At 45.2% G+C, this 26900-nt stretch overlaps 1 protein-coding gene across 1 annotated transcript in view; it reads left to right on the top strand.

Annotated features, from left to right (window-relative positions):
- Window positions 1-26594, top strand: part of NTRK1 (neurotrophic receptor tyrosine kinase 1) — a 106738-nt gene extending 80144 nt beyond the window's left edge. Inside the window, exons 15-17 of the mRNA XM_063439216.1 lie at window positions 1487-1727; window positions 15682-15840; window positions 24844-26594. Coding sequence (XP_063295286.1) covers window positions 1487-1727; window positions 15682-15840; window positions 24844-25029 — 586 coding nt within the window. The 3' untranslated portion in view covers window positions 25030-26594. The remainder of the gene's footprint in view (window positions 1-1486; window positions 1728-15681; window positions 15841-24843) is intronic.
- The last annotated feature ends 306 nt before the right edge of the window (window positions 26595-26900 follow it).

The raw sequence follows: 26900 nt of genomic DNA, 5'->3' as shown, positions 1-26900 counted from the left end.
GCTGCACAGTAGGCAGCCCTAACATTCAGTGGTTCTCTCTGCAATAAAACTTCTCTCACTCCCTGTACAGAGGTTTATCTTTTAGACAAGACTAGATCAGACTAGATTAATGGGACAATTAAAGCAAAATCACTTTTTAATGGATTCAACCCAAATGCAAATGTGCATGCATATAATTATGCATTTATTAATTGGTGTATATTTTAGATATATAGCTTGCTATAGCTGCAGACCTCTTGTCAGCAGCCTTTGCAATCCACCCCCTTCTAACCCCGCCCAGACTTTCTGTGGCTGTCCAATCACAGACTTCCCAATGCAGTTCAGTGAGAAGTCTTTTTTGCAATTCAGGTGCTCTGGGCAATTGCTGTCTCTAGAGTTTATCTCCACTGAGCTAAACAAACCAGGAAGTAACAGGACCACGTGTCTTATTGACAGTCAGGGAGGGAGGGGGTGTAACCAGGTTAATTTATAAAACTATCACATTTCTAATGAAATCTGCACTTTTTATAAAAAAATAAAATAAAAAAAAGAGGACACCCTCTTCTCACATTGAGCACACCTTTAATCTCTCGGCAGAGCTGCATTTCACATTTTCACTGATTTTCAGAAAGAGTCAGTTTGGGTTGCGTGCGTGGGACAGAGATGCTGCATACAAAATTCGGCTAAAATACATAAAGCAGCATGAAAAAGAACCAGACTAGGTGGAGCTACACTGCAGTACAAATGCCAAAGCGGTTGTGAAGTTTAAAATGACCTTTTAATAATCCTGGTTGCCAACTTGGAATGTGATAAAAGAAGGGCACTCGACACAATATTGTTATATTGCCTGTACGTTCCTATCTAGGTACCATTGTTCAATGTGAGTGCCTCCCCCCCCCCCGCCTTAAACCATGCTTCCATTATAACTGTCGATCTGCGTCTCTCACACAGCCATCTCTCCTGCTAATGCAGTACTCCTTGCAATATTGATTAGATTAGCTGTCTGAGAGGTTGAATAGGAGGAGATTGGCCATCACATGAAATACAGAGAGACTTTTTGATTGGCCCCGTAGGTATTTGAGACAGACAAAGTGCTGCCAGTAGCATTGCATGGTGTCCGGGTTCTCATGGCAAGATTGTCGGCACGCCATTCTCTTATATTTATCTAATAACTACTGTTACACCATAACCTGGCATGGCAGGCACTAAAATCCTCCTAAAACAAAACCGTATTAAAGACAATGTGTACTGGCCGAAAACATATGGGATGGACGAGCTGGGAAATTCTCTACTAAACAAAGCAAGAGAGAAATTCCTGAGCAGAAAGAGACTCCGCAAGACGTGAGCTTCTCATTCTGATATATGTGTATTGTCTTATCCTATAGAGCCAGCCTATCAAGGATACAAAGTCCACTTGTCACTCAGGAGTTGCTCTATAAACCAGCATTAACTAGTCTGTTTGTGAATAGAAGCCAAATAACTATAAACATGTTTTGTTTTTTTGCAGATCTCATGGGCCCGATGCCAAGATACTAGACAATGGTAATGGACAGACATACGGACAGCTCAACCTTACGCAGATGTTGCAGATAGCGTCCCAGATTGCTTCTGGCATGGTTTACCTGGCATCTCTACACTTTGTCCATCGTGACCTGGCTACAAGGAACTGCCTCGTTGGCAACAATTTGGTAGTTAAGATCGGAGACTTTGGAATGTCAAGAGATATCTACAGCACAGACTATTATAGGGTAAGACATTCTCAGACTCTTTATATCAACACTCCAGACTCCAACACATGTTAGACGCACTGTGTAGGTTAGCTTACAGTTAGTTATACTGTGTGTGTTTATATTATTAAAGGAACACTCCAGGCTCCCACACACGTTAGATGCACTGTGTAGGTTAGGTTACAGTTAGTTATACTGGGTGTGTTTATATTATTAAAGGGACACTCCAGACTCCCACACACGTTAGATGCACTGTGTAGGTTAGGTTACAGTTAGTTATACTGGGTGTGTTTATATTATTAAAGGGGGACTCCAGACTCCCACACACGTTAGATGCACTGTGTAGGTTAGGTTACAGTTAGTTATACTGGGTGGGTTTATCTAATTAAAGGGACACTCCAGGCTCCCACACACGTTAGATGCACTGTGTAGGTTAGGTTACAGTTATACTGGGTGGGTTTATATTATTAAAGGGACACTCCAGGCTCCCACACACGTTAGTTGCACTGTGTAGGTTAGGTTACCGTTAGTTATACTGGGTGGGTTTATATTATTAAAGGGACACTCCAGGCTCCGACACACGTTAGATGCACTGTGTAGGTTAGGTTACAGTTATTTATATTCGGTGGGTTTATATTATTAAAGGGACACTCCAGGCTCCCAGACACGTTAGATGAACTGTGTAGGTTAGGTTACAGTTAGTTATATTCGGTGGGTTTATATTATTAAAGGGACACTCCTGGCTCCCACACACGTTAGATGAACTGTGTAGGTTAGGTTACAGTTAGTTATATTCGGTGGGTTTATATTATTAAAGGGACACTCCTGGCTCCCACACACGTTAGGTGCTCTGTGTAGGTTAGGTTACAGTTATACTGGGTGGGTTTATATTATTAAAGGGACACTCCAGGCTCCCACACACGTTAGGTGCACTGTGTAGGTTAGATTACAGTTAGTTATAGTTATACTGGGTGGGTTTATATTATTAAAGGGACACTCCAGGCTCCCACACACGTTAGATGCACTGTGTAGGTTAGGTTACAGTTAGTTATACTGGGTGGGTTTATATTATTAAAGGGACACTCCAGGCTCCCACACACGCTAGGTGCACTGTGTAGGTTAGATTACAGTTAGTTATAGTTATACTGGGTGGGTTTATAGTATTAAAGGGACACTCCAGGCTCCCACACACGTTAGATGCACTGTGTAGGTTAGGTTACAGTTAGTTATACTGGGTGGGTTTATATTATTAAAGGGACACTCCAGGCTCCCACACACGTTAGATGCACTGTGTAGGTTAGGTTACAGTTATACTGGGTGGGTTTATATTATTAAAGGAACACTCCAGGCTCCCACACACGTTAGATGCACTGTGTAGGTTAGGTTACAGTTAGTTATACTGGGTGCGTTTATATTATTAAAGGGACACTCCAGGCTCCCACACACGTTAGGTGCACTGTGTAGGTTAGGTTACAGTTAGTTATACTGGGTGGGTTTATATTATTAAAGGGGCACTCCAGGCTCCCACACACGTTAGGTGCACTGTGTAGGTTAGATTGCAGTTAGTTATAGTTATACTGGGTGGGTTTATATTATTAAAGGGACACTCCAGGCTCCCACACACGTTAGATGCACTGTGTAGGTTAGGTTACAGTTAGTTATACTGGGTGGGTTTATATTATTAAAGGGACACTCCAGGCTCCCACACACGCTAGGTGCACTGTGTAGGTTAGATTACAGTTAGTTATAGTTACACTGGGTGGGTTTATATTATTAAAGGGACACTCCAGGCTCCCACACACGTTAGATGCACTGTGTAGGTTAGGTTACAGTTAGTTATACTGGGTGGGTTTATATTATTAAAGGGACACTCCAGGCTCCCACACACGTTAGATGCACTGTGTAGGTTAGGTTACAGTTATACTGGGTGGGTTTATATTATTAAAGGAACACTCCAGGCTCCCACACACGTTAGATGCACTGTGTAGGTTAGGTTACAGTTAGTTATACTGTGTGGGTTTATATTATTAAAGGGACACTCCAGGCTCCCACACACGTTAGATGCACTGTGTAGGTTAGGTTACAGTTAGTTCTACCGGGTGGGTTTATATTATTAAAGGAACACTCCAGGCTCCCACACACGTTAGGCGCACTGTGTAGGTTAGGTTACAGTTAGTTATACTGGGTGGGTTTATATTATTAAAGGGACACTCCAGGCTCCCACACACGTTAGCTGCACTGTGTAGGTTGGGTTACAGTTAGTTATACTGGGTGGGTTTATATTATTAAAGGGCCACTCCAGGCTCCCACACACGTTAGATGCACTGTGTAGGTTAGATTACAGTTAGTTATACTGGGTGAGTTTATATTATTAAAGGGACACTCCAGGCTCCCACACACGTTAGATGCACTGTGTAGGTTAGATTACAGTTAGTTATACTGGGTGAGTTTATATTATTAAAGGGACACTCCAGGCTCCCACACACGTTAGATGCACTGTGTAGGTTAGGTTACAGTTAGTTATACTGGGAGGGTTTTTTATTATTAAAGGGACACTCCAGGTTCCCACACACATTAGATGCACTGTGTAGGTTAGGTTACAGTTAGTTATACTGGGTGGGTTTATATTATTAAAGGGACACTCCAGGCTCCCACACACATTAGATGCACTGTGTAGGTTAGGTTACAGTTAGTTATACTGGGTGGGTTTATATTATTAAAGGGACACTCCAGGCTCCCACACACGTTAGATGCACTGTGTAGGTGAGGTTATAGTTAGTTATACTGGGTGGGTTTATATTATTAACCCCTTAAGGACCAAACTTCTGGAATAGAAGGGAATCCTGGCATGTCACACATGTCATGTGTCCTTAAGGGGTTAAAGGGACACTCCAGGCTCTCACACACGTTAGATGCACTGTGTAGGTTAGGTTATAGTTATACTGGGTGGGCTTATATAATTAAAGGGACACTCCAGGTTCCCACACACGTTAGATGCACTGTGTAGGTTAGGTTACAGTTAGTTATACTGGGAGGGTTTTTTATTATTAAAGGGACACTCCAGGCTCCCACACACGTTAGATGCACTGTGTAGGTGAGGTTATAGTTAGTTATACTGGGTGGGTTTATATTATTAAAGGGACACTCCAGGCACCCACACACGTTAGGTGCACTGTGTAGGTTAGGTTACAGTTAGTTATACTGGGTGGGTTTATATTATTAAAGGGACACTCCAGGCTCCCACACACGTTAGGTGCACTGTGTAGGTTAGGTTAGAGTTATACTGGGTGGGTTTATATTATTAAAGGGTCACTCCAGGCTCCCACACACGTTAGATGCACTGTGTAGGTTAGGTTACACTTAGTTATACTGGGAGAGTTTTTTATTATTAAAGGAACACTCCAGGCTCCCACACATGTTAGATTAATTTTTGAACAAAACTTTGAAAAAAACTTTTTAAACAAGCTCCACACGTCCATCTAACATTGATTTCATGCATTCTGTTAAATACTTTTTATTGACGCATACATAGATATAAAATGATGGTCAGCGCAGTGTTTTGTCTTGTGTCAGAGGTAAAGCACTCTGCGCTCCTGTTCTGAATGTGAGGGCAGCCAAGGATTATAGATTAAATGAAAAGTATGAGACAAAAGGTACGAGTTTCATATGACAAATGTGTTAGATGAAACAAAAGAAGCTTCTCAGCGGAGCGATGTCCTCGCTAATCTCGCAGGGAGAGAAAGAGACTCAGATCGATGGACACGATACAGCTCTGATCCTTATCACGGCATCACTGTGACTGAGGGTAACATGTACTGTGTACAGAGATTGCTACTAGCAAATCCCTTCTATAGAGTGTGACTTTAAACAGGCCTGCAGTGAGCATGCTGCTCAGGTAGTGTGGGTTATAGGAGGTGTGAGCATGCTGCTCAGGTAGTGTGGGTTATAGGAGGTGTGAGCGTGCTGCTCAGGTAGTGTGGGTTATAGGAGGTGTGAGCATGCTGCTCAGGTAGTGTGGGTTATAGGAGGTGTGAGCGTGCTGCTCAGGTAGTGTGGGTTATAGGAGGTGTGAGCGTGCTGCTCAGGTAGTGTGGGTTATAGGAGGTGTGAGCATGCTGCTCAGGTAGTGTGGGTTATAGGAGGTGTGAGCATGCTGCTCAGGTAGTGTGGGTTATAGGAGGTGTGAGCGTGCTGCTCAGGTAGTGTGGGTTATAGGAGGTGTGAGCGTGCTGCTCAGGTAGTGTGGGTTATAGGAGGTGTGAGCGTGCTGCTCAGGTAGTGTGGGTTATAGGAGGTGTGAGCGTGCTGCTCAGGTAGTGTGGGTTATAGGAGGTGTGAGCATGCTGCTCAGATAGTGTGGGTTATAGGAGGTGTGAGCGTGCTGCTCAGGTAGTGTGGGTTATAGGAGGTGTGAGCGTGCTGCTCAGGTAGTGTGGGTTATAGGAGGTGTGAGCGTGCTGCTCAGGTAGTGTGGGTTATAGGAGGTGTGAGCGTGCTGCTCAGGTAGTGTGGGTTATAGGAGGTGTGAGCGTGCTGCTCAGGTAGTGTGGGTTATAGGAGGTGTGAGCGTGCTGCTCAGGTAGTGTGGGTTATAGGAGGTGTGAGCATGCTGCTCAGATAGTGTGGGTTATAAGAGGTGGACAGACAGCCTGGCATGCATTGTGTCGCTGTCCTGACCCATTTCCCACCGGCGTCACAGGACGCTGAAGATGGGAGTTATGGAAGTGAGCATGTTGCTCAGTGAGTTTCTCAAAGAAATGATATGAACTAATCAGAGGGTGTGTTACTTGTTATCTAGTCAATGGCTTTTTATTATATTACAATAAGTGATGGTGTACTCACATAGCATGACTGAGTAACACAATGTATTGTACAGAGTGTAATTCAGCAAAGGAATTGCTTAGAAAGAACCATTTGAACTACTTAGAGAACGGAAAAATGTATAACAATGCATCTTATTAGGGAAAATTGTCCAGCTCAGCGATCGATCGTGTGGCAAAACTAGCCACTTCTGGACTGTAGTTCTTCAAGGTTGTCCGTAGGCTGAATATGTACTGTATATTTTAACCTGTGTATGTACCGTGTTGTGGCCGTTCGCAGGCTGGCCGCCGTATGCGGCCAGCGCACCAAGCAGTCATACGACGAAACACGGCTATCCTGGCCGTTCGCCGTACGAATCCGGGCTCCCCAGGTCGACCACACATTCCCAAGTCGTGTGGTACCAATTCACCGATTGCAACCTTGTTGCAATCGGTGATTAAGGGCTCTCCGAGGTGGCCGTCGATCCACTACCGACCATGCGGCGGTCGGCCATCTTGGATCCTTTGTCCCTGCAGCGGTGTTCGGTCGTCGAGAGCCTGGAACTGAAAACGGCTACTCGATGATCTGAACGCCGCTGGACTTCCAGCCCGTTCGGGAGTCCCGCGTTCGGTCCATTGTATGTCCCGTACTTATTCGGTGCTTTTAAACTCACGTTAATGTTTTGTTGTATTGTGTGCGGCGTTCGGTCAATTCAGCTGGGATCAGAGCGGTATTCTCCCAAAGTGTGCGCTCCGACCCCAGCTATCTACCGAACGTTCAACTATTGCAAAGTACCGAATAATGTGTAATTTCTGTATTTTAATGTAAATTGTCGGTTTCGCTGCACGAGGAGATAATCCACTTAGTCGTCCATTTTAGTGGGAGTATCTCCCTCGTGCAGCAAGGCCGGTTGGGAAATTCACGGTGCATGGTGGGAGAAATCCCCTGGAATTACTGTCTGGAAACCCCTTGCATGGGGAACTGTATAAATATACTGCCTGTGAATAAACCGAGTTCAGTTGACTCCCAAACTGTGTTTCGTCCGGTTATTGGGAGGATGGGGAATATTGCCGTGCTTTCTGTCGTGACTGTGGATTTCCTGAGGATACCAACGGGTATCGTGGACTAATATACTACGTTCCGTAACAATTGGTGGCAAGCGACGGGATCCGAACCTTACAGCCGAAAAACGGAGTTCGTGTAACTGGAACTACCGAACGAGGAAAGCAAAGGCAATTCGTATGGAGATTGACTATACCATACTGAAGCGACAGACGTTAAAGGAACTACTGGAAGCCAGAGGGAAAGTAGCCAGCAGCAAAAACAAGGCGACAATCATTGCCGAGCTGATGGAGGGAGACCAAGCCCGCAGCGCTACCCCCCCGATAGTTATGGAGGAGACGCTCTATGAAAGAGAAATGAGGACCAGGCTAGCGTTTTTGCCGCAACCGATATCGGATGCCATGTTAAATATGGTAATGGCAAATGTGCAGGAATATGTTATGGCACACAGCCCGCAACACACCCTGGCTCGAACCGAGTCAAACCCAGGGTCCCTCTACAACCCAGTAAAGCCCAAGATCCCGTACCAGGCCTTCAGGGCTTTTTGCGAGGAAAAGGACGAGATAGACGGGTACTTGCAGGACTTTGAAAGACTGTGTGATCTGCATGAGCTAGAACGGTCCGTATGGGTGCAACTGCTAGCAAGCAAACTAGCAGGTCGGGCAGCCGAAGCGTACCGTGCTGTACCCAGTGAGGACAGCAAAGATTATGCCAAAGTAAAGCGTGCAATCTTGGAGAGGTATGCCATTACCCCAGAGGCATACCGGCGCAAGTTCCGACACTTACGCAAACCAGAGCGAGATTCGCACGCAGAATGGGCACACAAATTGGATCAAGCCTCCCAAGGGTGGATCCAGGCCAGCAACGCCACCACCATGGAGGAATTACGCCAGCTGATGTTGCTGGAACAATTTTTTAATGGATTATCCCCGGAGACGCAAGAATGGGTACGGGATAGGAAACCCCTTACCCTAACGGAAGCGGCTAGATTGGCCGATCAACATTTTGATGCCCGGAGACCCCAGGGACCCGTAGCCAAAAGCTACTCCCGACCCCCAGGACTACCTAGCGCCACAACACCCCTAGCGCCCACCGCTGCCCCGTTCCGTCCCTCACAAGGACAGATACCGCCACCGTCCAGATACAACGGGCGGGCCAACATCCAATGCCATTCCTGCAAACAATGGGGGCATATGGCCCGAGAATGCACCCAGAATCGCAGCAGGCCCACCTGGAATCAGGGCCGTCCAAACCCCGCACCCAGGGCGGCTGCTCACCATTACCAGAGGGACCCCGCCACTCAGGATTTATGGAGTGTGCAGGCGGAGGAACCTCTGGGCATTTTGCACGAAGTCATGTCGGTCCGAGCCACTGATAACCGGCAGCATCACCGGCAACTGGTAACTCTTGAGGGAACCGAAGTGCAGGGTCTGCGAGATTCGGGAGCTACCTTAACCCTGGTAGCCCCCCATTTGGTTTCGGAGGGCACGCATACCGGCGGATCTGTGGCCGTTCGGGTAGCCGGGGGAGCTGTATACCGACTACCCACGGCGAAAGTACATTTGAACTGGGGTGCGGGAGAGGGGACAGTGGAAGTGGGACTAATGCAGAACTTACCAGCAGATGTTGTGTTAGGGAATGATTTGGGTCAGATGACCTCTGCCTTTGTTCCGCAGGCACCCTACCAGGAAGCCCATCCAGTAACCACACGGCAACAGGCACGCACCACGGCTACACCGATACACTCTGAGGCTCAGGTAAGAGACCACGACCCTCACCCGACTTCCATATCCTGGGATACCCCGACTACCTTTATCACCGAAGTACAGACCGATCCCACTCTACAAGTCTATAGGGACCGGGCACAAGCTGCCCAGACAGGGCTAGAGGGGGAGCAGTACACGTGGGAAAAGGAGTTACTGTACCGTATCACGGCCAAGGATGTGGGGGGGTCCGTCACTTTGACGAACAAACAACTAGTGGTACCCCGGAAGTATAGGCAGGAGCTGCTCAGAATTGCTCACGATATTCCCTTATCAGGACACCTAGGGATGACCCGTACCCGGTACCGCCTAACACACGCGTTCTTCTGGCCCGGGATCTCACAGGATGTGCGACAATATTGCACGTCCTGCGACGTCTGCCAGAGGGTAGGAAAACGAGGGGATCGCCACAAGGCCAAGTTATGCCCCCTTCCCATTATCGCCGAACCCTTCAGCAGGGTCGCTGTAGATATAGTAGGACCCCTGCCAAAACCCAGTCCTTCTGGGAAGAAATACATTTTAACTGTGGTGGACTACGCCACCCGATATCCCGAAGCAGTAGCCCTTTCTAACATTCACGCGGAAACCGTGGCGGAAGCTCTGATAAAAGTATTTTCTCGAGTAGGGTTCCCCCAGGAGATAATATCTGACCGGGGCACCCAATTTACTGCTGAGGTTACCCAACAGATGTGGAAGGTGTGTGGCATTAAGCCCATAGTCAATTCAGCCTACCACCCCCAGTCCAATGGACTATGTGAACGCTTTAATGGGACGCTGAAGCAGATGCTTCGGACGTTCGGGGAAACCCACAAAGACTGGGAGAGATTTCTACCTCACCTGCTCTTTGCGTATAGAGAGGTTCCCCAAGAATCGACTGGGTTCTCCCCATTCGAACTACTGTTCGGGAGAAGAGTACGGGGACCTTTAAACTTAATTAGGGAGCACTGGGAGGGGGAGAGTATCGCTAGCGAAACCCCTATAGTATCGTACGTGCTGGAGTTCCGAGACCGACTGGAGGCGCTAACCCAGGCCGTACACACCAACCTCCAGGCAGCCCAACAACGTCAGCGGCGATGGTACGATAGGGGAGCCAGGGACCGCAGCTTTCAAGTGGGGCAGAAGATTTTAATTTTAAAACCTGTCCGCACAGATAAGCTGCAGGCCGTCTGGCAAGGCCCATACCAGGTAGTGGAGCAGCGATGCGACACTACCTATGTGATTGGCCCCTGCTCCGGGGTAGGGAAGAGACGCATGCTTCACGTCAACCTGCTCAAACCCTACCACGAGCGGATAGAGGATGTGACGGCAATCTGTGCCTCAGCCCTGGAAGATCAGGAGAACTTACCACTACCTGATCTGCTAGAACAGGAAGAGCCGGTAGAGCCCTCCCGGGGGGTTCAACTGGGGGAGCGGCAAAGCCCTCGCGAGCGTGCCCAGATACAGGAGCTGATCGTAGCTAAAGGGGCTACGTTCTCTAATTTACCTGGATACACTCCGCTGGCCACCCACCGAGTTGAAACCCCGGGACAGCTACCTATGCGGCAGGCCCCGTATAGGGTCCCGGAATCCGTCCGGACTCATATGAAGGCCGAGCTGGATGAAATGCTGCAGTTAGGGGTTATCGAACCCTCAGATAGCCCCTGGGCATCACCGGTAGTCCTGGTGCCTAAAAAGGACGGCACAACCCGATTCTGCGTTGACTACCGGAGGCTGAATGACAAGACCGTGTCTGACGCCTACCCGATGCCCCGTATAGACGAACTGCTAGATAAAATGGCACGGGGCCAGTATCTCACTACAATTGACTTATGTAAGGGATACTGGCAGATTCCTTTAGCCGATGATGCCATCCCCAAGTCGGCGTTTGTCACCCCGTTTGGCCTGTACCAGTTCAAGGTCATGCCCTTCGGGATGAAAAACGCTCCGGCTACTTTTCAGCGGATGGTAGATCGACTACTGGACGGCTTCCAAGACTATGCCTGTGCCTACCTGGACGACATAGCCATCTTCAGCCAGACTTGGGAGGACCACCTCCAACATATAGGGGCGATCCTAGATCGGATTGGGGGAGCGGGGTTAACGCTGAAACCGAGTAAGTGCCATATAGGGATGGCCGAGGTGCAGTATCTAGGACACCGAGTAGGGTGTGGGCAGCAGAGACCCGAGCCAGCCAAAATTGAGGCCGTGGCCAAGTGGCCTACCCCCAGGACCAAAACCCAGGTGCTAGCGTTTTTAGGGACTGCAGGGTATTATAGGAAATTTGTACCCGACTACAGTACCCTGGCCAAACCCCTGACGGACCTGACCAAAAAGAACCTTCCCCGACTGGTTGTCTGGGCCCCAGAGTGTGAGCGGGCATTCCAACAGCTCAAAACCGCACTAACTAATGCTCCTGTGTTAATGGCTCCTGATCCAACTAAAAGATTTCTTGTCCACACAGACGCTTCAATGTTTGGATTGGGGGCAGTGCTGAGCCAAGTGGGAGCCGATGGCGGAGAACATCCCGTAGCCTACTTAAGCCGCAAGTTGTTACCCCGCGAAGTAAGCTACGCCGCCATCGAGAAAGAATGCCTGGCCGTGGTGTGGGCCCTTAAAAAGTTACAGCCCTATTTGTACGGACAACCTTTTTCTTTACTCACAGATCACAACCCGTTAGTGTGGCTAAACCGTGTGTCTGGAGACAATGCCAGGCTGCTGCGCTGGAGCTTGGCGCTGCAGCCCTTTGACTTTACTATCCATTACCGGCCAGGAAAACAAAACGGTAACGCTGACGGGTTATCTAGACAGACTGAACTCGAGAAGTGATCTGTGAGTACTCTCCCGGACATCCCCAAGCCGATCCGTTGGGATCAGACTGTGTATGCCGGCTTGGTTCTGGGGGAGCAGTGTGGCAAAACTAGCCACTTCTGGACTGTAGTTCTTCAAGGTTGTCCGTAGGCTGAATATGTACTGTATATTTTAACCTGTGTATGTACCGTGTTGTGGCCGTTCGCAGGCTGGCCGCCGTATGCGGCCAGCGCACCAAGCAGTCATACGACGAAACACGGCTATCCTGGCCGTTCGCCGTACGAATCCGGGCTCCCCAGGTCGACCACACATTCCCAAGTCGTGTGGTACCAATTCACCGATTGCAACCTTGTTGCAATCGGTGATTAAGGGCTCTCCGAGGTGGCCGTCGATCCACTACCGACCATGCGGCGGTCGGCCATCTTGGATCCTTTGTCCCTGCAGCGGTGTTCGGTCGTCGAGAGCCTGGAACTGAAAACGGCTACTCGATGATCTGAACGCCGCTGGACTTCCAGCCCGTTCGGGAGTCCCGCGTTCGGTCCATTGTATGTCCCGTACTTATTCGGTGCTTTTAAACTCACGTTAATGTTTTGTTGTATTGTGTGCGGCGTTCGGTCAATTCAGCTGGGATCAGAGCGGTATTCTCCCAAAGTGTGCGCTCCGACCCCAGCTATCTACCGAACGTTCAACTATTGCAAAGTACCGAATAATGTGTAATTTCTGTATTTTAATGTAAATTGTCGGTTTCGCTGCACGAGGAGATAATCCACTTAGTCGTCCATTTTAGTGGGAGTATCTCCCTCGTGCAGCAAGGCCGGTTGGGAAATTCACGGTGCATGGTGGGAGAAATCCCCTGGAATTACTGTCTGGAAACCCCTTGCATGGGGAACTGTATAAATATACTGCCTGTGAATAAACCGAGTTCAGTTGACTCCCAAACTGTGTTTCGTCCGGTTATTGGGAGGATGGGGAATATTGCCGTGCTTTCTGTCGTGACTGTGGATTTCCTGAGGATACCAACGGGTATCGTGGACTAATATACTACGTTCCGTAACAGATCGTCACAGCTCAGTTATTCCTATTTTAAAGCAGGACAATGCACTGTTTAGTAAATGATCCCCAATGTGTTGGTTTCGGGATTCCTGATTCTATGAAGCATTGTGCTGCCAAGTCGTGGATACGGAACGTGTCCGGCATGGGGTGGGGGTGTACGGCCTGCGTAAAGTACTTGGCAAACCTGGCTCTTGGGTAGGGCGGCCAATCCGTCTTCATTGTCTTCAAGGGGTCTGTAGGGATTCCATCCTGTGACATCCTGAATTGAAAGCGCCCTGTCTTTCCCTTTTAGCCTGCCTGAAACAGTCTCTCTGAAAGATCCATATTCATATTTAATGCCGCCCCTTGATGGGAATGGAGGAAAAAGTCACTTAGTGAATGGAAAAAGTCTTACTGTAAAGAAATGGATGGAGGGTCTGTCTCACCCGGGAGAATATTACATAATTATTATTATAAGGAGATACAGGCAGGGTGAATCATTGTATAATCACCAATAATGGCTGGATTTATAAATACATGATGTGTACAGAGAACATGTCATGATTATATAAAGTTTGCCAAAATCGCTAGCAGCGCCGACTATTGAGTTACCACACATACGCTGTGGTTGCTACACGTGGAAAGCAGAACAACCGCCTACGAGCTGCGTTTTCTATTCATCTCGATATTTAAATCATCTGCATAGAGTCTATGCCACAGAATTGATTGACAGGTGGGATAAAGACTTGTTTTTCTCTCAAACTATATATTTGCTACTAAATCTGCTAGTACAATGTATAGATAGAATTGTGCACCCTTTAAAAAGAGCTCATCCTAGCATGACAGGTTCCATACCTAAAATGACACAACAAAAAAACAATGCCAAGCATTGTATAATACAGGATCGCCGGGTGTGGATCCCAGGCTGATGTGCAAAATATCCCATAATGCAACAGCTGTTCTGGCCATCTTCAATGTAATATTGGCCGTCTGTGGTAAATATAGATATGTCAATGATAATAATGCAATGTCAGGATTAGCCATCAGTGATGTAGGATATACAGCTAGATACATTGTAACCGTGAGAGTGGACTTGCGAACTCTGGTGTAGGATATACAGCTGGATACATTGTAACAGTGAGAGTGGACTTGCGGACTCTGGTGTTGGATATACAGCTAGATACATTGTAACAGTGAGAGTGGACTTGCGGACTCTGGTGTTGGATATACAGCTAGATACATTGTAACAGTGAGAGTGGACTTGCGGACTCTGGTGTAGGATATACAGCTAGATACATTGTAACCGTGAGAGTGGACTTGCGGACTCTGGTGTAGGATATACAGCTAGATACATTGTAACAGTGAGAGTGGACTTGCGGACTCTGGTGTTGGATATACAGCTAGATACATTGTAACAGTGAGAGTGGACTTGCGGACTCTGGTGTTGGATATACAGCTGGATACATTGTAACAGTGAGAGTGGACTTGCGAACTCTGGTGTAGGATATACAGCTAGATACATTGTAACAGTGAGAGTGGACTTGCGGACTCTGGTGTAGGATATACAGCTGGATACATTGTAACAGTGAGAGTGGACTTGCGGACTCTGGTGTAGGATATACAGCTAGATACATTGTAACAGTGAGAGTGGACTTGCGGACTCTGGTGTAGGATATACAGCTGGATACATTGTAACAGTGAGAGTGGACTTGCGGACTCTGGTGTTGGATATACAGCTAGATACATTGTAACAGTGAGAGTGGACTTGCGGACTCTGGTGTAGGATATACAGCTAGATACATTGTAACAGTGAGAGTGGACGTGCGGACTCTGGTGTAGGATATACAGCTAGATACATTGTAACAGTGAGAGTGGACTTGCGGACTCTGGTGTAGGATATACAGCTGGATACATTGTAACAGTGAGAGTGGACGTGCGGACTCTGGTGTAGGATATACAGCTAGATACATTGTAACAGTGAGAGTGGACGTGCGGACTCTGGTGTAGGATATACAGCTAGATACATTGTAACCGTGAGAGTGGACTTGCGGACTCTGGTGTAGGATATACAGCTAGATACATTGTAACCGTGAGAGTGGACTTGCGGACTCTGGTGTAGGATATACAGCTAGATACATTGTAACAGTGAGAGTGGACGTGCGGACTCTGGTGTAGGATATACAGCTAGATACATTGTAACAGTGAGAGTGGACTTGCGGACTCTGGTGTAGGATATACAGCTAGATACATTGTAACAGTGAGAGTGGAATTGCGGACTCTGGTGTAGGATATACAGCTGGATACATTGTAACAGTGAGAGTGGACTTGCGGACTCTGGTGTAGGATATACAGCTGGATACATTGTAACAGTGAGAGTGGACGTGCGGACTCTGGTGTAGGATATACAGCTAGATACATTGTAACAGTGAGAGTGGACGTGCGGACTCTGGTGTAGGCATTGCTGCTCCCCCCACTGACGTCAGTAAGATGAAACCACACCGTTACATACTGTTATTGTGCTTTCTTTGTAGGTTGGCGGACGAACCATGCTTCCCATTCGCTGGATGCCACCGGAGAGTATTTTGTACCGAAAATTCACAACTGAGAGCGACATATGGAGCTTTGGTGTTGTTCTTTGGGAAATTTTCACCTATGGGAAGCAGCCATGGTATCAGCTTTCTAATACAGAGGTAAGACAGCGCTGTCAACTCTATTACAACATTCTGAGCTTACAGGCCTTGCTCCCAGCCTGCACCATACTGGTACCATGATGTCAAAATACAGGAGGCTGCTAAAAAAAAATTCACTCCTCCTAGTCCCCGGTTACCCTTATGGAATAATTTGGAATTCTCTGGTGCATCATATTGCTATAACCTGACCATGTGCTCCAACCGCTGGACAGCCCTTCTGCCCATCAGAAACTGGCACTCAATATCCTTCTGCCCACAATGACACTGTTTGAGATCCCAGGTACCACTCCTACGGGTTTGTGATAACCTGCCCCCACCAGCTCACTTTAATAGGATAGGATACATATAGAATACATGTCCCCTCTCCTTGTGTTTCCCGACACTGTACACAGCCCCCACAGTACACATGCAACATTCACACACACACAAATTACACTACAACCTACTGACCAACATTTCAAACCGACAAAGACGGACACTATAATTATAAGGGTGAGTGGTGGTGTGACCAGGGTCCTGAGAAATGTTAGGTGGCTAATAATTTAAGAAACACTCAGACACATTACTGGAAGTATTATTGCTGTGGGGCTCTGTTATACACTCAGACACATTACTGGGAGTCTTATTGCTGTGGAGCACTGTTATACACTCAGACACATTACTGGGAGTATTATTGCTGTGGAGCTCTGTTATACACTCAGACACATTACTGGGAGTATTATTGCTGTGGAGCTCTGTTATACACCCAGACACATTACTGGGAGTCTTATTGCTGTGGGGCTCTGTTATACACTCAGACACATTACTGGGAGTATTATTGCTGTGGGGCTCTGTTATACACTCAGACACATTACTGGGAGTATTATTACTGTGGGGCTCTGTTATACACTCAGACACATTACTGGGAGTATTATTGCTGTGGAGCACTGTTATACACTCAGACACATTACTGGGAGTATTATTACTGTGGAGCTCTGTTATACACTCAGACACATTACTGGGAGTATTATTGCTGTGGAGCTCTGTTATACACCCAGACACATTACTGGGAGTATTATTGCTGTGGGGCTCTGTTATACACTCAGACACATTACTGGGAGTATTATTACTGTGGGGCTCTGTTATACACTCAGACACATTACTGGGAGTATTATTGCTGTGGAGCTCTGTTATACACTCAGACACATTACTGGGAGTATTATTGCTGTGGAGCTCTGTTATACATTAAGACACATTACTGGGAGTATTATTGCTGTGGAGCTCTGTTATACACTCACACACATTACTGGGAGTATTATTGCTGTGGAGCTCTGTTATACATTAAGACACATTACTGGGAGTATTATTGCTGTGGAGCTCTGTTATACACTCAGACACATTACTGGGAGTATTATTGCTGTGGAGCTCTGTTATACATTAAGACACATTACTGGGAGTATTATTGCTGTGGAGCTCTATTATACATTAAGACACATTACTGGGAGTATTATTGCTGTGGAGCTCTGTTATACACTCAGACACATTACTGGGAGTCTTATTGCTGTGGAGCTCTGTTATACACCCAGACACATTACTGGGAGTATTATTGCTGTGGGGCTCTGTTATACACTCAGACACATTACTGGGAGTATTATTACTGTGGGGCTCTGTTATACACTCAGACACATTACTGGGAGTATTATTGCTGTGGAGCTCTGTTATACACTCAGACACATTACTGGGAGTATTATTGCTGTGGAGCTCTGTTATACATTAAGACACATTACTGGGAGTATTATTGCTGTGGAGCTCTGTTATACACTCACACACATTACTGGGAGTATTATTGCTGTGGAGCTCTGTTATACATTAAGACACATTACTGGGAGTATTATTGCTGTGGAGCTCTGTTATACACTCAGACACATTACTGGGAGTATTATTGCTGTGGAGCTCTGTTATACATTAAGACACATTACTGGGAGTATTATTGCTGTGGAGCTCTATTATACATTAAGACACATTACTGGGAGTATTATTGCTGTGGAGCTCTGTTATACACTCAGACACATTACTGGGAGTCTTATTGCTGTGGAGCTCTGTTATACACTCAGACACATTACTGGGAGTATTATTGCTGTGGAGCTCTGTTATACACGCAGACACATTACTGGGAGTATTATTGCTGTGGAGCTCTGTTATACACTCGGACACATTACTGGGAGTATTATTGCTGTGGAGCTCTGTTATACACTCAGACACATTACTGGGAGTATTATTACTGTGGAGCTCTGTTATACACTCGGACACATTACTGGAAGTATTATTGCTGTGGAGCTCTGTTATACACTCAGACACATTACTGGGAGTAGTATTGCTGTGGAGCTCTGTTATACACTCAGACACATTACTGGGAGTATTATTGCTGTGGAGCTCTGTTATACACTCAGACACATTACTGGGAGTATTATTGCTGTGGAGCTCTGTTATACACTCGGACACATTACTGGGAGTATTATTGCTGTGGCGCTCTGTTATACACTCAGACACATTACTGGGAGTATTATTGCTGTGGAGCTCTGTTATACACTCAGACACATTACTGGGAGTATTATTACTGTGGAGCTCTGTTATACACTCAGACACATTACTGGGAGTATTATTACTGTGGAGCTCTGTTATACACTCAGACACATTACTGGAAGTATTATTACTGTGGAGCTCTGTTATACACTCAGACACATTACTGGGAGTATTATTGCTGTGGGGCTCTGTTATACACTCAGACACATTACTGGGAGTATTATTGCTGTGGAGCTCTGTTATACACTCAGACACATTACTGGGAGTATTATTACTGTGGAGCTCTGTTATACACTCAGACACATTACTGGGAGTATTATTACTGTGGAGCTCTGTTATACACTCAGACACATTACTGGGAGTATTATTGTTGTGGGGCTCTGTTATACACTCAGACACATTACTGGGAGTATTATTGCTGTGGAGTTCTGTTATACACTCAGACACATTACTGGGAGTATTATTGCTGCGGAGCTCTGTTATATACTCAGACACATTACTGGGAGTATTATTGCTGTGGAGCTTTGTTATACACACAGACACATTACTGGGAGTATTATTGCTGTGGAGCTCTGTTATACACTCAGACACATTACTGGGAGTATTATTACTGTGGAGCTGTTATACACTCAGACACATTACTGGGAGTATTATTGCTGTGGAGCTCTGTTATACACTGAGACACATTACTGGGAGTATTATTGCTGTGGGGCTCTGTTATACACTCAGACACATTACTGGGAGTATTATTGCTGTGGAGCTTTGTTATACACACAGACACATTACTGGGAGTATTATTGCTGTGGGGCTCTGTTATACACTGACACATTACTGGGAGTATTATTGCTGTGGAGCTCTGTTATACACTCAGACACATTACTGGGAGTATTATTGCTGTGGGGCTCTGTTATACACTCAGACACATTACTGGGAGTATTATTGCTGTGGGGCTCTGTTATACACTCAGACACATTACTGGGAGTATTATTGCTGTGGAGCTTTGTTATACACACAGACACATTACTGGGAGTATTATTGCTGTGGAGCTCTGTTATACACTCAGACACATTACTGGGAGTATTATTACTGTGGAGCTGTTATACACTCAGACACATTACTGGGAGTATTATTGCTGTGGAGCTCTGTTATACACTGAGACACATTACTGGGAGTATTATTGCTGTGGGGCTCTGTTATACACTCAGACACATTACTGGGAGTATTATTGCTGTGGGGCTCTGTTATACACTCAGACACATTACTGGGAGTATTATTACTGTGGAGCTCTGTTATACACTCAGACACATTACTGGGAGTATTATTGATGTGGAGCTCTGTTATACACTCAGACACATTACTGGGAGTATTATTGCTGTGGAGCTCTGTTATACACTCAGACACATTACTGGGAGTATTATAGCTGTGGAGCTCTGTTATACACTCAGACACATTACTGGGAGTATTATTGCTGTGGAGCTCTGTTATACACTCAGACACATTACTGGGAGTATTATTACTGTGGAGCTGTTATACACTCAGACACATTACTGGGAGTATTATTGCTGTGGAGCTCTGTTATACACTCAGACACATTACTGGGAGTATTATAGCTGTGGAGCTCTGTTATACACTCAGACAAATTACTGGGAGTATTATTACTGTGGAGCTCTGTTATACATTCAGACACATTACTGGGAGTATTATTGCTGTGGAGCTCTGTTATACACTCAGACACATTACTGGGAGTATTATTGCTGTGGAGCTCTGTTATACACTCAGGCACATTACTGGGAGTATTATTGCTGTGGAGCTCTGTTATACACTCAGACACATTACTGGGAGTATTATTGCTGTGGAGCTCTGTTATACACTCAGGCACATTACTGGGAGTATTATTGCTGTGGGGCTCTGTTATACACTCAGACACATTACTGGGAGTATTATTACTGTGGAGCTCTGTTATACACTCAGACACATTACTGGGAGTATTATTGCTGTGGAGCTCTGTTATACACTCAGACACATTACTGGGAGTATTATTACTGTGGGGCTCTGTTATACACTCAGACACATTACTGGGAGTATTATTGCTGTGGAGCTCTGTTATACGCTCAGACACATTACTGGGAGTATTATTGCTGTGGAGCTCTGTTATACACTCAGACACATTACTGGGAGTATTATTACTGTGGAGCTGTTATACACTCAGACACATTACTGGGAGTATTATTGCTGTGGAGCTCTGTTATACACTCAGATACATTACTGGGAGTGTTATTGCTGTGGGGCTCTGTTATACACTCAGACACATTACTGGGAGTATTATAGCTGTGGAGCTCTGTTATACACTCAGACACATTACTGGGAGTATTATTGCTGTGGAGCTCTGTTATACACTCAGACACATTACTGTGAGTATTATTACTGTGGGGCTCTGTTATACACTCAGACACATTACTGGGAGTATTATTACTGTGGAGCTGTTATACACTCAGACACATTACTGGGAGTATTATTGCTGTGGAGCTCTGTTATACGCTCAGACACATTACTGGGAGTATTATTACTGTGGAGCTCTGTTATACACTCAGACACATTACTGGGAGTATTATTGCTGTGGAGCTCTGTTATACACTCAGACACATTACTGGGAGTATTATTGCTGTGGAGCTCTGTTATACGCTCAGACACATTACTGGGAGTATTATCGCTGTGGAGCTGTGTTATACACCCAGACACATTACTGAGAGTATTATTACTGTGGAGCTCTGTTATACACTCAGACACATTACTGGGAGTATTATTGCTGTGGAGCTCTGTTATACACTCAGACACATTACTGGGAGTATTATTGCTGTGGAGCTCTGTTATACACCCAGACACATTACTGGGAGTATTATTGCTGTGGAGCTCTGTTATACACTCAGACACATTACTGGGAGTATTATTACTGTGGAGCTCTGTTATACACTCAGACACATTACTGGGAGTATTATTACTGTGGAGCTCTGTTATACACTCAGACACATTACTGGGAGTATTATTGCTGTGGAGCTCTGTTATACGCTCAGACACATTACTGGGAGTATTATTGCTGTGGAGCTCTGTTATACGCTCAGACACATTACTGGGAGTATTATTGCTGTGGAGCTCTGTTATACGCTCAGGCACATTACTGGGAGTATTATTACTGTGGAGCTCTGTCATACACTCAGACACATTACTGGGAGTATTATTGCTGTGGGGCTCTGTTATACCCTCAGACACATTACTGTGAGTATTATTGCTGTGGGGCTCTGTTATACACTCAGACACATTACTGGGAGTATTATTGCTGTGGAGCTCTGTTATACACTCAGACACATTACTGGGAGTATTATTACTGTGGGGCTCTGTTATACACTCAGACACATTACTGTGAGTATTATTACTGTGGAGCTCTGTTATACGCTCAGGCACATTACTGGGAGTATTATTGCTGTGGAGCTCTGTTATACGCTCAGACACATTACTTCCCAGTATTATTGCTGTGGAGCTCTGTTATACACTCAGACACAGTACTGGGAGTATTATTGCTGTGGGGTTCTGTTATACACTCAGACACATTACTGGGAGTGTTATTGCTGTGGAGCTCTGTTATACACTTAGACACATTACTGGGAGTATTATTGCTGTGGAGCTCTGTTATACACTCAGACACATTACTGGGAGTATTATTGCTGTGGAGCTCTGTTATACACTCAGACACATTACTGGGAGTATTATTACTGTGGGGCTCTGTTATACACTCAGACACATTACTGTGAGTATTATTACTGTGGAGCTCTGTTATACGCTCAGGCACATTACTGGGAGTATTATTGCTGTGGAGCTCTGTTATACGCTCAGACACATTACTTCCCAGTATTATTGCTGTGGAGCTCTGTTATACACTCAGACACAGTACTGGGAGTATTATTGCTGTGGGGTTCTGTTATACACTCAGACACATTACTGGGAGTGTTATTGCTGTGGAGCTCTGTTATACACTTAGACACATTACTGGGAGTATTATTGCTGTGGAGCTCTGTTATACACTCAGACACATTACTGGGAGTATTATTACTGTGGAGCATTATTACTGTGGAGCTCTGCTATACACTCAGACACATTACTGGGAGTATTATTACTGCGGAGCTCTGTTATACACTAAGACACACCCACAATATGAAGCTCCTAGAAAAGATGGACATTAGGATAGAAAAGAGGAACAGAGTGATTTAGGTCCAAAATAGGGACTGTACATCATAAGTAGGGACACTCGAGAGGTGTGCTACAAGCAACCTCCCTTATCACAGCCTTCATTGCACACTCAAGCAAACACCACACACACAACCTTCAGCACCCCCCCACACACACTAACTGACTAGTGGAGGGACAATGAAACATAGAATGTGACGGCAATAAGAACCATTCGGCCCATCTAGTCTGCCCAGTTTTCTAAATACTTTCATTAGTCCCTGGCCTTATCTTATAGTTAGGATAGCCTTATGCCTATCCCACGCATGCTTAAACTCCTTTACTGTGTTAACCTCTACCACTTCAGCTGGAAGGCTATTCCATGCATCCACTATCCTCTCAGTAAAGTAATACTTCCTGATATTATTTTTAAACCTTTGTCCCTCTAATTTAAGACTATGTCCTCTGGTTGTGGTAGTTTTTTCTTCTTTTAAATATAGTCTCCTCCTTTACTGTGTTGATTCCCTTTATGTATTTAAATGTTTCTATCATATCCCCCCTGTCTCGTCTTTCCTCCAAGCTATACATGTTAAGATCCTTTAACCTTTCCTGGTAAGTTTTATAAGGAGAAATGTTAGTTAGGATAAAATGATGAAAGAGAGAGGCAGACAAATCACACATGCAATGCAGTGAGGCAGACATTGAATAGAGAGAGACACTGACTGTCAATGGGAAACATGAGAGCTTATTCATATCAAAACGTTATGAAAGCATCACACTATAAGGTGTAGGCTTGTGACGAAAACCAAAAAACATGACTGTCCTAAACACAATGGGAGAATTCTATTTAGGCAGACTCCGACTTTGTGAACCGTACCCCTCCCTTCTTCTTCAGGCAGGAACAATTATTTTCTGTTCAATGCCAAGAAAGCTTTCTCGATAAATAAATAGAGAGAAAGAGAATTTGATTTTAATTTTTTCCAATGCGTGAACGAGATAATTCAATCTTACTGCCCTGTGGGTCCGGTAACCGACCCTTCACAGGAACCAGAGACACTAATCAGCTCAAGAGACACCCAGATAAGTGGCTTTTTTTTCTCCAGCAAGGCGCATCAGGTTACCCTCAGCCCCAGGCGTCTTGGAAGGAGATGGGTGGGAGGCGGAGAAATTTGCAAACACAACATTATTTATTTTTGACAACCAATGACTAATTTTATTTGCAGATACTTGTGATTCTTCTTAAAACAATTAACCAATCCATTGCCAGAAGGAGCATGCTACTCCAAGTCCGACAGCAGCATATTATCTGCGAACCAGTGGGGGATCTGACCATAGATAAAACCGGTTTACAATATTTTATGTCAATTCTGGACAAATAAACATTGTCCCCCACAATGTACCTCCCCCCTTGTTGGTTGGTAACTTGGCAGCCCCCATCTTCCAGTTATCTTCTTTCTCACCTCGGAAGTAGCATAATTGGAGACCTGAAATTGTCTGTGAGAGTTGGAGAATTTAACTGCCAGGTCAACTTGTTTCCACACCTGCCTACACCACGTCTTCCAAAATCTTTGGTTGGCACCAAATGTCTCCACTCTGCTTTAGTTGCTCCTACATGCCCCATGTCAACTCTTATCTACTTCAGTTTCCCCTCTTCTGTGTGTGCCAGTTTGCCTTGCCCACTTTCTTCTATTAGCTGTCTCTTTCTATTGAACCATGTCCTTCCGTTACAGTTCCCCACTCCCTCCTTCCCATCCCCAATGCGGTTCCTGGTCTCCCACTGGCAGTAGAGATAGGACACATATATTAAGAATATTCTGAGAGTCCCCTTAAAACAATTCCTATAGTTTGTTCATTAACATTGCCATATTGCATGTGTGCCATCTCCTAACTGGTCCGGTCAACTGAGCTCTTACCAATATCTTACCATCCATCCTTAGAGTCAATTATTCTTATCTGAGTGAAAGAAAATCGGTGGAAACAAGAGAGAACCGAACTGTATCTGCCATGGAGTTGGCAAATCTCATTGTGTTTAGTAATAAGGGTTCTTTGTGTTTTGGGGTTCACAACAGATTGAAGTGTAGTGTAAACCTGTCCTGTTTTAGTCACAACCTAGTCACATTTTTGCCAGACACATTGCCAGCATAGGAAGAAATGTATGTTTAAATTCTATTCAGTGACCATCACTTCCCTAACTCCCACACCACTATGTTTTTGTCTCACCAGGCCATTGAATGCATCACCCAAGGACGAGAGTTAGAGAGACCTCGGACATGCCCAACAGAGGTGTACACCATCATGCAGGGGTGCTGGCAGAGAGAGCCTCAGCAGAGACTCAATATTAAAGAAGTTCACAGCAAGCTGCAAGCTCTTGTGAAAGCTCCACCGGTGTACTTAGACATCCTGCAATGAACGGACTCGAGGAGACATTGGGATTCTTCGTAAAAAGGGACCAAAAGCACCTGTACAGGAAACGCTTCAATGCAAAGCCATCCAACCAATATACATATATATTCTGCTTCTATTAAGACACAAGATCCGAACCCTCCTTCTGAAAGACTGCTCCTGAGGGTGAGTGGTCAAACTCTCTGTGAACTCGAGGGAAACTTTAACCAGAAGAATTTAAATAAAAATCTGCTGTCGGCACTTCTGAATACCTCTAATGATAGGTTGTATTTATCATCCATAATGCTGACAATCTAGTGATATTTGTGTATGATCTTTACGTCTTGATGATATTGCGTGAAAAACTTAACATAATTCCGCATGAAAGGGAGCAAAAACGACTCCATAAACCAAGGCGAAGCCGCCGGCGGCATTCAGATCACACCAACCCCTATCTGGCAAAGTCAGACGCTCATTGATAGATATAAATATTTCCAGCTATATGGATGGACATCCTGCTTCCTTCAAGATTGACGTGGTATGTGTTCACCTTCTTCTACCTAGTGAATGGCTTTGGAGATAAACTGCGCAACATCTATCTTCATTCACACTGCCTGCCCACACAATCACCACCTCTCGCTTCCTAACGGCATCTACAGCGCTCATTGTTTTCCCAATGAATTTATAACAGACTGTTAACCACGGGGCTGGTGGACATTTTGTTTTTCTTTGCTTTTTGGAAGGGAAACATATAATGCATCTGATTTAACCATGCATGTCATACGTCATTTAAAGCTAAAAAGTGACCAAAGACGTTGATGAGCAGGTAATGTCACATCGTATACTAGCCCGGTGGAACCTGACCTGCAGTAAAATTGAATGATTGGTACACCTAAAGTACTTTGTAAAGCTTCAAGCTGGAAAGAAAAAGTCTGTAGACTTTGTGTTGTATCTCATGTGGGATACGTCATGCTGTAAATACATGGAGACCCGTCCAGTGGGGACAGTAAGACCGAGATGTCGGATATTAGACACTGGACGTATCCAACGAAGAAACAAGGCCATTTAAACTTCTATTGTAAATACAATCTCTTCACCCATGTTATGGTCGTCGTTCCCTTCTTCTATACCAGTTCACCAAACATGGCAATCTGTACGATAATGTATATTGATCTGCAGAGAATAGTGTAGACAATTGTCATGAGCATCCAGCAAAGTAACCGGTACAAGTGAGCAGCACGCGATGCAACAGGTGCTGCTGCAGTGGATGAGGAACTAACGCACCGTGTCGTAGATCCACGGGCTATGTAGAACTGTAATAAACCATGATGAATTGTTTGGGTACAGATATATAGCTCCTTTGATGTAACCAGTAGATAACGTTCACTTATCTAATGAAAGCTCCTAAAGTGCTCTAATACAGCTTAAAAATATTGCTTATGTTGTGATACTGTTCCTAAACCGTTCAGCAACATTCAAAAGGAGCAGTGGGGTTTTAATGTATTGGCAACATTCATGCTCTCATTCACAACATTTCAAAACAAACCAAAGTTGTATCCATATTGTCTAGCACTTCGGACACACATAGCAAAGGGACACATAGCAAAGGGACATTTTGTTTTGGGGACTATGATTATGGTTTGGCATTACTGACGATTTGTGATGGCAATGACTTGTTTTAATTTGGTAACTACTTAGAACAAAACCTATATGCTTTATTTAAACAATTTAATTTATAAACATGTGCACTAAAAAAATGTTTACTGTGAGTTTTATTGCTTTGGAGCTCTGTGAAACATTTACACACAGTGCACATTACTGGGAGTCTTACTCTTGTAGAGCTCTGAGATACATTCTCATTCAAAGTGTTAGTTGTGCTGTTGTGGAGCTCTGTGATA

Source organism: Pelobates fuscus, chromosome 13, assembly GCF_036172605.1.
Source record: "Pelobates fuscus isolate aPelFus1 chromosome 13, aPelFus1.pri, whole genome shotgun sequence".
In the NCBI taxonomy this organism is placed as follows: Eukaryota; Metazoa; Chordata; class Amphibia; order Anura; family Pelobatidae; genus Pelobates; species Pelobates fuscus.
The sequence above is the reverse complement of the archived record's forward strand: the minus strand, read 5'-3'. Positions and strand labels throughout refer to the sequence as shown.